This window comes from Portunus trituberculatus, chromosome 16 (genome assembly GCF_017591435.1).
Source record: "Portunus trituberculatus isolate SZX2019 chromosome 16, ASM1759143v1, whole genome shotgun sequence".
Classification (NCBI taxonomy): domain Eukaryota; kingdom Metazoa; phylum Arthropoda; class Malacostraca; order Decapoda; family Portunidae; genus Portunus; species Portunus trituberculatus.
The window spans coordinates 6,260,318-6,272,929 of NC_059270.1; the positions used below are offsets into that span (position 1 = coordinate 6,260,318).

The 12,612-nt window shown below is 43.3% G+C and overlaps 1 protein-coding gene across 6 annotated transcripts in view; it reads right to left on the reverse strand.

Annotated features, from left to right (window-relative positions):
- Positions 1 to 12,612, reverse strand: part of LOC123504617 — a 518,452-nt gene that overhangs the window by 23,223 nt on the left and 482,617 nt on the right. For all 6 annotated transcript variants that reach the window (XM_045255282.1, XM_045255284.1, XM_045255283.1 and 3 more), the window contains one exon: positions 12,475 to 12,576. In XM_045255282.1, the coding sequence (XP_045111217.1) occupies positions 12,475 to 12,576 (102 nt within the window). The remainder of the gene's footprint in view (positions 1 to 12,474; positions 12,577 to 12,612) is intronic.

Genomic DNA, 12,612 nt, shown 5'->3' on the forward strand with positions numbered 1-12,612 from the left:
ATTAACAACCACAAGACGATGACACCAGTAGGGAGCGGCTCGGCGGGCGGCAGAAGGGGGAAGAGGCGGTAAGTGTGTCAGTACAGGCGAGGCGGAGGGAGTGTGTCAGTGGTGTGGCGGTGTCGAGGAGGAAGTGGAGGAGGGGCAGTAGGGAAGACGCGAGGGTGGGTTTGTAGTGCCGGAAACAGTGGCTAGCGTAAGTATTGGTGGTCACGCCTCGAGGGGGCCACTCGCGCCTCCGGGAACTAGTGATACATAAGCAGAGGAGGAAGGAGAGAGAGAGAGAGAGAGAGAGAGAGAGAGAGAGAGAGAGAGAGAGAGAGAGAGAGAGAGAGAGAGAGAGAGAGAGAGAGCAGGAAAGGTAAGGAAGGAAGAAGGGAGAGGGGAGGAAAGAGAGGCCACTGTACTCAGGTAAAGGCAGATTCATGAAAACTTGCTACAGGGAAAACAAGGAACACTGAGCATAAAACTAAAGAGAGAAAGCTGAAAGGTAAACACGAGGAGGAAAAAGACAAGGCTGTGGAATACTGGAGGAGATACGATCTACTGTTATCACGAGACCACATACTAGGAACGAAGCAAGGCAAAGAAGAGGAGGCCATTCACTAATACAAAATAAACCCCAAAAACAACAATAAAGAAAAGAAACTCAAGGCCACACACACAAATAAATGGAAAGATAAAACAATCTCCACACAACCACACGAAAAAAAGACTCCCGTAACTATAATTTCAACTCTTACATTCACCTCGGAAGATACAAAATCGTGACAAGCAATGCGCAACGCTCTGGGAGAAAACAACGTGGCGGAGAAGTTCCCGCAGGTATTGTCCATCTCTATATGGCGGGAGAAAGGCACCAACCAGCAGACAGACGGCCGTGAGGGAGAGGGAGGGGAGCAGGACGGTAATTACGGAGTGGCTTCATCATCATCGCCACCACGTACAAACACTCGTGTCGTCATCAAACAACATTATTTTCCCGCCTGTAGAGATGACTGGAGCTGCTACACGAGGAGGAATAAGTGGAGGAGGAGGGGGAGGAGAAAGAGCTACATTCCTCCATAATCACTGACAAGATGCAGGTATACATACGATTTGAAGAAGAATCACACCAGATGTTTGATGAATTACTCTCCTTTCTCTTTCTTTACTTTTTATCTGTGCCCCCCTCCAGTCCCTCCCCCCCTCTCTCTCTCTCTCTCTCATCCCCTTTTCCTTCCCTGCCTTTCCGTCCCTCTCTCTGTCTCCTTTCCTCTAACATTTACGTAAAGGAGTAAAAACAACACATGAATGGCACCTCAAGTGACCTCTCCACGTAACAAGGGTCAGATGAGTGGTGACGAACGTGAGGCAATGTCATTAACGTGCTTGTTGGTGTTAACTGAGAACAAATGTTGCACCTTCGCTGGTCTGATGATTGCTGGTGTGTGTGTGTGTGTGTGTGTGTGAGAGAGAGAGAGAGAGAGAGAGAGAGAGAGAGAGAGAGAGAGAGAGAGAGAGAGAGAGAGAGAGAGAGAGAGAGAGAGAGAGAGAGAGAGAGAGAGAGAGAGAGAGAGAGAGAGAGAGAGAGAGAGAGAGAGAGAGAGAGAGAGAGAGAGGAGGGGGTGGCGCAAGGCTGTAAGAGGCAGGACAACAAGGAGGCGCACAGTGAGGGACGGAGGGGCAGCCACAATAACTAAAAAAATACTCTACAAAATATCTGACGGGAAATAAAAGTAGCGACGCTGTATCGATTTGCCTACCCATCTCCCATCCACTCCATCCTCATCTTCACATTGCCTTCCCTTCAGTAATAGAGATACAATGCACTCCTTCAGGTAGCAAGGGTTGTGTGGTTATCCAAGGCTATCTCAGTCTGCCGGTAACAACAAAGTGGCATGAGGTTGAATGGGGACTTCATACTTAATTTCTTCAGTACTGGAAAGCATTTCTACCTTGAGTTTTTGGAATGATTAGCAGATTTTAATGACATCAGGAAGGGTCTATGGAGGTCACAAGATTAATGGCCACAGTCTTCACTATCTTAATCCCTACCTGAGTTTCTGAAGCTGCATAAAAGTAACCAGAATGAATAGGAAAACGCGTCATGATACTGAAGTGGTTTTTCAAAGGCCACATGGATAATCTGTGGAATCCTCACGGGTGTTTTTTCCCTTAACAATTCGTAATTTCTGTTAAGCGATCATTTGGATCATAAAATCCTAATCCAATAGAGATTAAACGCTGCAACACACTAGGAAATATGTAAGTTGTCATAATATTGTCAGCTTGTGTAGGTCTTAGTTTATTACATGAATACGTGGATAAGTAATATATTCTTACGTCTCGTGACTTATTCATATAACTTCCTTGCAAATAATAAACCTCCTGCGTCATGTGTGTATGAAAAGGCTCACCTGAATACCGAGAAGACTATAAGCTCCGAACAAAGCACTAATGACGTCAGAGTGATGGCGCATCGAAAGCACTGAATGAAAAAAAAATATTAATCGGATATGACAGTTTAATTGTGGAGATGCCTTGAGACTCCTTCCTTGAAATGACTCACCTTAGAAAATAGAACACTGAAAGAGTAAAAAGAAGAAAAATCGAAAATAAGTGCGTACTTGTAAATCACAAGGGTGTGGCTGCCCCCCTCCCCTTCCCTTCCCCACGAGCCAGGTGAGGCACGCGAGAGGTGCGGTGAAAACTGGCTACCAAGCGGCTCCAAGCGACGTTAATTACTATTAAGATGCAGGTGCGAATGATTACAAGGTCTACAAGGCATTCCGGGGCGACTTTTGACTGATTATAAGATGTATCTAATAACGGCTACATATTCAATATCACTGCGAGTTAAGCAAACAAATATGAACTTATTATATATTTACTATATCATGACCGTTCACGTAAATGAAAGACTAACAAAAAGTGCATATCACGTGAATCATATGTTTTACTTTTTGAAATTTTAAATCATCTATTCTATTATCTATCTAGTCTTTTTCCTAACCATACTAAGCCATTTTTACGTTTTTTTTCATATCAATTACCTAATTAACAAAACCATAAGTAAAGGACAGTTAAGAGCTCGTTAACAAACTTTTGGTCACAGTTGCCTAGACGTCTAGGCAACTGTGACCAAAAGTAAAGGTAATCGTGGTTTCTCTGACAGCCGACATGCGGAAACAGTTTCAGTGGCAGACTTTATAGTATCGAAGCAAGCACAAGGATAAGTAAGGTAACTCAGGTCTTGGCGGGACCGTAGCTCTCATCAGCATAAAGAAAACGGTGCCGAGCAGCGGGAACCAAACTAAATGTAATTTCTGTCAAATCTGTGGATGTTTTAAGTTTTGACTTATTATTTTCATAAATTTTCCGTAACGTGTTTGAGAAAAGACAATGCAAATGTAGTTAAGTGCGTCAGGAAATATTACATTAAAATTAATGAAATGAATTGCTGGTATCCAGAATGCAATGTGGTGTTATTAAGATTAAACATTGAACATTTATACATTCTCAATTTTCGCACAGATTTCACGAGGCGGCGTGTGCACACACACAGCGAAGACAACCAGGAACAGCCACCTGGATTACACTCCACGGACACATCTGATCTGCGTCAAGGGAGTTTCACCTGCTCTGAGAAATGTTCACGTCACTATAATGGTGGTCCTTGGTGGATGTTGCTACACCGCTTTCACACAATTGTACAGCCGTCCAGCGCATGTTTGTGGTATTTCTTTCTTGGGACGACAGCTTCAGACAACCCAGTTCCTGTGTTCTGAGTTTCAGAAGGAAATAAATGATATGAATTCACTAACTATGCCATGATTTATGTTCCACCTACGCAAAAAAAAAAAAAAAAAAAAAAAAAAAAAACGTGTTTCCTCAACCTCTGCATGCGTATATATCTCAATAAACACGAGTATATGTTGCAGAGGCGCCTGAGTCTTTTATGACCTCCTACGTACTTACATTGTATCATATTTCACGATGTGTGATTTTAAGAAAGAATTTGTGTGGATTAGCTATCGGGTTGTAGTAGCTGACCGTCTGTGTTGTTCTTCCTTGGGATGAACAGGTCCTCACCAAGGGTCCTAGGCCCCTTCCCGCCGCGACTTACGCCACGCTCCAAGCCATCACTTATGCACAAACGCCACACTTCATTGGATGTGACTCCCACTTTCATTGTCACAGTAACAACACAAACACAAACCACAACACAGCACCATCAATACACCGACTGAGCAAGCACATTACTCACACTCGTGCTCTCACGAGCATGATGTTTGCGAAATCTCCTCATGCTTGATGTGTGTTGTCACGTAAGTCCCGTGGATCCAGGGAGTAGCGGCGGCGCGGCCGCTTCCATCTATACTGGTGAAGGAGCGGACGAAGGGATGGATGGCAGTGGCGCCGCCCGTGGTCACTTTCCTCCAGTTCGTCGCCAGACACCACCAGCCACAAGCGGAGCCACCCACTCTGCTGCTACCGCCGCGCCACCGCCTCTGTTGGTTGGCTGACTGATCGCTAACTGAACTGGGTCACTATTGCCACTGTCCATTTGCAACTCTGTGTTTGTCACGTGCATGTACAAGCTGTCCTATTATCCATGAGAGTAATATCCGCCTCTGTTTAGTTTATAGTGGAATGTGGACAGTGATATGTGTAACAATACTATAATATATTTTAGCTTCGTCTCAATCATCATTTGGGCAAAGCTATATCAATAAAACGAGGGAAAGGACAAGAATACTAATAACAAAAGAAAGCAACAAGTAATGATCCCGAGCAGTGGGAGAAGAGGGGAGAGGGGCGCTGGGCGGTGGCTAACACACACAAAACACATTAACAACCGCAGAAGAGAGAGAGCGTCGACTTTCACTTTCCTGATTCCAAAATATTCCAGTGTGGAACAAATTTATCACAAGGACCAGAGCCTAAGTCAAAACAAATTACTGCGTGGAGTCCAACTTTTTTTTTTTTATTCTATAATTTGTCCTTTTTTTTAAATATCATCCGAATATCTTCATATGTTCACCATGTTTTTTGTACACAGAAATTCCTCGGTGATCCACACCTGTCCTCCAGGCAAGTAAAAACAACATGTGCGTTAACGCTTTCACGCACCTGATTATCCCAAACAAATATTTGTTCTCCACACACCTCGCTGCAACAGAACCCTGACTCTTCAAGACCTCAGCATCATTCGCGTTGGATTCTGGATATAAAGCGATACTTCTCTTTAATTTTGTACACAATTTTTCATGATAAAAGTGAGATGATTTCAAGAGGTTTGGATTTTGTGAATTGCATTGAATGAGTTTCTCGTGCTGCTCCACCAAGGATGCAGCTTAACACGTGCTGTAGTCTGAGAATACTAATTCAACCTGACACATCTTCATCGAAACTCTATGAAAAATCATTACTGAATTTTATTTTGCTAATGTTTACAATAGAGAGAGAGAGAGAGAGAGAGAGAGAGAGAGAGAGAGAGAGAGAGAGAGAGAGAGAGAGAGAGAGAAATGTTAACGAGCTTGTATGAGAGTTTAGAACACGTACTTAAGCCCCGCGACCTTCACGAGAGGAGGGAAGCAGTCCACAAGTGCCGATGCACCGCCAGCAACCTTGGGACGAGGTACTCCAGGCTGGCGGGGTTGGGAGTGGGGGGGCCGCTGCTACATAGATCAACACAACCGAAGATAAACAATAACAAGAACCCGGTAATTAAATTCGTGTAAGACTACGGAAATCTGTGTATGAATCAAAATAACTAAAAAAAAAAAAAAAAAAAAAAAAAAAAAAATTCAAGTCAAGGCAGAAGAGAGTAAAAACGATCAAATTTGCCTCACTTTTTTTTTTTCACGAAGACTATAAAGGCACACAATACACGTTTTATCTCATCTTAATAAATTCCCAGAACCTTGAAAAAAAAAAAAAAAAAAAAAATCACACGCTCAAAAAATAGCAACATCGAACAGTGACAATAATAACAACCCAGCCAGTACTGCGCCGCCCCTCCCTAAAAGTGAAATCTTGGAGAAATTTCCCACGAGAAATCATAAATGTCTAGCGGCCGACTTTTTTTTTTTTTCCCTCGTGAGCAGCGTGACCAGCTTGAGCCAGACACATGACGGGAGGCAGGAAAGGAGGGGTCAGGCTTGGCAGTGCTTACTTGAACTCTAACAACAACATTATGCAAGAGAGAGAGAGAGAGAGAGAGAGAGAGAGAGAGAGAGAGAGAGAGAGAGAGAGAGAGAGAGAGAGAGAGAGAGAGAGAGAGAGAGAGAGAGAGAGAGAGCATGACAACTGCGCATTTCATTATACAACATCACACTACAATGTTTCTTGCGTCCTTCATTTGGCAGATAATAAAATCAATGAAAAATGAAGAAAAAAAAAAAAGATTACACTGATAACAGACAAGAGTACGGAAGATAAATAAATGTAACAATCTATAGCTGGTAAAAATCACACTGATGTAGATAACGCAAACACAGAAAGATAGAACATTGGTAAGACGTTCCTCATTATGCAATTACAAAAAAAGAGAAAAGAAAACAAGATTGAATAAAAATAAAACATAAAAAGAGAGAGAAAACGGGCAGAACATATTTGCGATGTTGAAGAGGAGGAAGAAGCGAATGAAGCAGGAAGAGAGAGGAGGAAGGAAGAGGAAAGCGCTGGGAAAGGGGAGGAAAGACTGAAGGGGGAGAAGTAAACGAATGGATGGAGAGAAGGTGGAGGGTGGGAGGGAGGGACGTGAGTGACCACCGGAAGGAAGAGTGGATGGAAGACGCGGCTTTCTCCACGTGATCGTAATTGTACTTCTGGACACATGAGAGATCGCAGGCCTCGACTATTTTTACAGCAACATTTTCTCTCTCTCTCTCTCTCTCTCTCTCTCTCTCTCTCTCACACACACATACAATATCGCTATTACTATCACGTTAAATTTAATTTGCAAAGAAAAAATGAAGACATCTAAATTCAGAAGCAAAAGAAAAGTAATAATAATAATTCTATAATCTGCAGGTTAACCACAACGACTCCTAGGATCATCAGAATTCAAAGATAACATTTATTTTCCTCTTTTATTCTAGAAGGCTACATGAATTATACAGTAAAGGATGTGTGTGGAAGAAACGCTGCGTATATTGAAGACATCAAGGTGACATCAAGTGAATGAATGAAGGAGTTTTAAAAGGAAGACTGTATTGCCGCTTCGAAGAAAGTTATTGATAGGAATGAATGAATGAATGTGTGTGTGTGTGTGTGTGTGTGTGTGTGTGTGTGTGTGTGTGTGAGCGCGTGGGTTTACACGATTACAAAACAAAAAAAAAAAAAAAAAAAAAAAAAAAAAGAAAATATAAACATGTTTTCTTTACAACTTACAAAAAAAAAAAAAAAAAAAAAACTACGACAGTGGTAAACATGAGACTAAAAAAAACAAATAAATAAAATAAAACAGGAAGGCTTACAACACAAAGAAAAACACATAAAAACAGAAACAGTGAATAGACCCAGAAGACACTACAATAGAAACACACCACCTGAGATGAGAAGACACACTATCTTGCTTGACGTCAGGAAGCGAGAAGGATTACGATACCCCTCTCTCTTCCTCTCTATCCCTCCTTCTCTCTTCCTCCCACCGCCAAGAAAACGCAGCAGATATCACGTCCGGAGAGAGAAGCACAAACACACTTCCTCATCCGCCCATTAAATACGTGTCGCATTATATACATACGTACATACACACATTCAGAGAGAGAGAGAGAGAGAGAGAGAGAGAGAGAGAGAGAGAGAGAGAGAGAGAGAGAGAGAGTAGAAAGGGAAGATCTAAGTACGGCTTTCAACTCACGATATAAAAAATGTGAAATAGAAAGGAAGAGAGAGAGAGAAAGTAAGAAAAATGAAACGTACGAGAGAGAGAGAGAGAGAGAGAGAGAGAGAGAGAGAGAGAGAGAGAGAGAGAGAGAGAGAGAGAGTAGAGGACAGAGCAGACACGGTAGGACATGGTAAGAAGGTCGAGCGGGGAACAAAAGGCAAGACATTCAGGTACAAAATGAGGAACAGTAGAATTTTAATTGAAGAAAAGATTATTACAGACACACAGTGAATTGTTCCCCGGCGTGGTGATAATGATGATGATGATGGTGATCGAGAGGGTAAAGATAATGGCAGATTACTAGGCGAGAGGGAGGGAGGGAGGATGAGGTAGAAGAAAAAAATGAGGAAAGGATGAGAGGAACAATGGAGCAAAAAATAAAGAAAAAAGAGACCATGGCATTGGAGAGAGAGAGAGAGAGAGAGAGAGAGAGAGAGAGAGAGAGAGAGAGAGAGAGAGAGAGAGAGAGAGAGAGAGTTATTAATATGTTGTAGGAAAAAAAATCAAATGATCAGCAATCGATTATCTTTCTTCCCACAATGCATGATCTTGGAATCTGTTTTCATAATGTTCTTACAATCCCCCTTCTTTACTGCATACTATTTTTTCCACCTTCCAGTATCGCTTTTTTTGTTATCTTTCCTCTTTTCTTATCATCACTATCATTATAAGTCTCAGATGATTTCTTTACACTTTTCCTGATGTTTTTAAGTATCCCTCTCCTGTTTATTTTTTTCTACTACCTCTCCCAGGTTTTCGTCTTATTTTTCCTCTTCTTATCCTCCTAAAACTCTCAGGCTCTCCATCTGATCTTCCCTCGCTTTATTTTCCTTCTATCATTATCATGGCTCTTTCTCGTCAGCCTAATCTTTAAAATTCTTCGTTTCCTCCAGTCATTATCAGCGCTCCCGTCGTTAATCTCAAGTCTCGACCAGGAGAAATCAAACGGATGTCCCTCTGAAGTGATTGAAAGCCCTTCTCTTTGCTCTTGAAAGGTGCACGTGAGGTGAGAGAGGCTGCAACGACCTCCTGCCTGGATGTAAATAGTCCTAGCCATGAGCAAATTCTCTCTCTCTCTCTCTCTCTCTCTCTCTCTCTCTCTCTCTCTCTCGGTAGGCCGTGTAAATTCCTTAGTCCGATTTCCTGCCGATAAACTTTCTCAAACTTTCCCGTCTTTAATTGGCGTATGGTCCCTGCTCTTGTATTTTCTTTCTCCTTTTTTTTCTTTTCTTTTCGTCCTCGTTATTTTTTTCTCAAATGAAACGTGCTGCCGTTTTTAACCAGACGTAAAGACGCAGTATGAGTCATTGGGGTGTAACATGTCTCTAATTATAAATCAATGCTGAAAAGCGTAATTATGAAAAGCAATGTTCAGATGGCAATGAAAAGCGAGAGGGATACAAAGATGCTAAGAGATTAGTGAGAAACATTCGAGAAAACAGCAAGACATTTCAGTGTGGCTTAGCAACACGTAGGATGCAAAGACTGATAACATAACCAACTGTACGCAACGCAAAGCACTAGAACTTGTTGCTTTAACCTCCAGCGACAAATCAAGTAAGCTAACACCAGAGGAGTAAAATCGCTTTGAGCCCAAGTGTGGCAGAAGGAGGACTGTCTCTGCATATAAGAAAGAACACAGCTATCCAAGAGGCTGCAGCACACGGCCCAAGAATTAAGATACAATGGAGAACAACCTTGACGGCGGTTAGTCAGCCCTACAGACGACCTTCCTGACTCGACTTCAAAAGCTACAAGATACAAAAATAGGATTAGATGATAGAGATATCTGTCGAGAGCAGGGCAATAAATCATCGCTTATTGTGTTGCACCAAGGTCAACAGATGAGGAAGAGACTGAGTAGGCAGTGTAAAGAATCTCGAATCTGTGGACAAGGCCGTGATAAAGAAAGGCAGATTAAGTCGTGAGTGAGTGAGCTCGATGGATTTAGACTTAATTTAAAAAAGAGATGGAAGTGAGAAATGTGCGGCGCATAAGATGGGAAGAATCACACTCTGCCTCTGAGGGAAACTACGCATTCCAGAAGTGTCCAACGAGGCTCAGGGTCGAAGTCATTACAAACACGCGCCTCGTTAACTCCCTCAGTGACACAACAAAGCTTCCTCTCCTCTCCTTCCCTCCTCCACCGACCCCCGCTGGCTTGAAGAAGACAAACTTTACTTAACACAACACTGCAAGGAACGTCGCTTATGATTTCGTCTAATTAGAAGTTAAAACATTGTCGTGGATGTCAGAGAGAGAGAGAGAGAGAGAGAGAGAGAGAGAGAGAGAGAGAGAGAGAGAGAGAGAGAGAGAGAGAGAGAGAGAGAGAGAATATCAATCTGACGGTCTTAAGTAACCTTCCCATTGCTAAAAAAAAAAAAAAGATTCGCATGAGTGGGTGTAGGCGCGCTCCACTGAATATTGAGGATTGCGCTAAGTCTGAACGTTGAGGAGAGAGAGAGAGAGATGAGGGAGCTTCGTGGCGGCGTCAGCGGAGGTGGGCGGCAGTGGGCGTAGGGAAGGGCAGTGACACATTGTAGGTGACTAATCCTGGAGAAAGGTTTCCATACCGAGCGGTGCTAGACACACACACCAGCCATCCCTGGAGTGAATAGCGCAGGTATGGTGATGGGAGCATGAGCATTGAGGTTTACGTAACTCCCTCTCGGCGGTAGCGGTGCATACCAGCCAAGCCAACAAAAAAGGTGCTATACCTCCTTACTCAACCCGAGGAAATTCCTGGGCGAGGTAACGGAGGAGAAAGGAAAGTATGAGTGCTAGGCGCCCCGACTGCTTGCTTCACCACCACCTTCACACTCCAGCTTTCACGCCCAGACACACCTTGGGCATCACGCTCCTGACACACTGGGTTTCCGGTGAGCAAATTTGGCTATGCGATCAAGTAACTTTCTGTTGGTGTCACCACAACGACATCTTGGACACTGGAGCACGACAGGCAAACACAAACAAGTGGTCTGAGGCGCGCGGTGAAATGGGCGTGTGTAGGGTGCTGTGGGAACCAGGAAGCGGTTTCCCTTTCAGCTTACACGCAATTTCCCGCTGCTTGATGGTCAGCGATGAAACGTAGGTATGTTTGTTTGTAGGAGTGGTGGTGTAGAAGCCAGCACCTCCGCTAATAAGTGTCGTCAAATAATCAACTAAAATCTAATGCTTCAACAAAGATAAAACAACACTTTAATAGTAAAGAAATGCAATAATACTCAGGTGAAAAATACAGATTTGCTATAAGCATAAGCATTCAATGGGCAACAACCAATCTATCTGAACATTCCCCTGGATCCTGGCAGGTGACACACACTGGTACAGGTGAAAGCCGTGCCTGTGAGAAGCCCTTTGACACAAAACTCTTCACGAAGGCACCACACGCTCACCTTTGACGGAAGTAAATCATAAACGTGTTAAAATGTTTAACATGACTACGAAAAAAAAAAAACTATGTTAATAAAAAAAACCTTACTCAGCAGAATAATAAAATTCCAAAATGAGTTCAAAGATCTGGGTTATGAGAAGAGAAACGAGAGAAACGCGGAATTCATCGATGGAGCCAAATGAGCCGCAGCGAGGATGAGTGTACCACAATCGGGAAATTAGGACTGCATTGTCAGGAAGTTCAGCGTCTCATTTAGAAAATATTTTCAACAAGCTGCAATACCAAATAAAGAGAGCTATCCATGGTGTTTTCATGACCAGCAATATTCTAACATGAAGTCGGTGATATCAATGACAAAAATAAAGAAAATTTCGATTAGCGGTCTTTGAAAATAGTACTTATGAAAAGCCAGAGCGTTTCAGAACATGTAACCTGGTTTGAGAACTCAGAGGCTGACACCCCTGTGACCTGACCGAAAGATAAAAGTTTCTCCCTGAATCGAGGGAAATGAGTCTGCATCCACAGTACGGTACGGTATCAGAGGGAAGGCGTGGCTGCGTGGCTGGGGGAGGGAGAGGGCGAGACCACACCACCAGGGTAGCGCCGCCCGACGCCCCACGCACGTCACAAGTGTCACTTCTTATCGTTCGTCAGGAAAATACAGAGACCGGGGTCTGTTTTCGTCTCCTTAATGGCTTCCCTCCCCATCCCTCGCGGCGGCACACCCACACCAACAAAACATACCATCCTCCGCTTATAAGGACACGCGCAGCGGCGAGAAGTTTCCTTTAAATAATTTTTCCACCTGCTGCAGGGGACACGCAGAAAATATACTTCAAGCGCCAATATCGCCTTCAACACTTGCATAATAGTGGTCTGAGGGATAAAAAAAATAATAATATGGAGATCCAACTTCAACATCCCTCGGTGCATATTACTCGTATAAGAAAAACAAAGAAAAAAAAGTTCAGAAATATAACAGTATAATGTGTTCACTCCACGAGATGCCAAGAGTCAGCAACGGAGGAGGAGCAGATTCCAAAACTCTCCACTAACATACACAAAGTATACACACATGCTACATACCAGAATATGAAAAAAGAGCACTAACACCTATCGAGGCGACTATCTCCCCAACACACCTGCCCCATGAGAAGTCTACCTGGCGACAGTATCTCGGCACACCTGAGGAAGGGTGACTTACCTGGGTGATTGGGTCTCGCTCGTGGAGGCGCAGGTCGTCATGAGGGAAAAGCTCCTGTATTCTCTCTACCTCACTTTCTTCCTCCTCTCCTCGCCTCACCAGCTGCAAAGACACAGAAAAGCAGTCAGTATTGCGTCG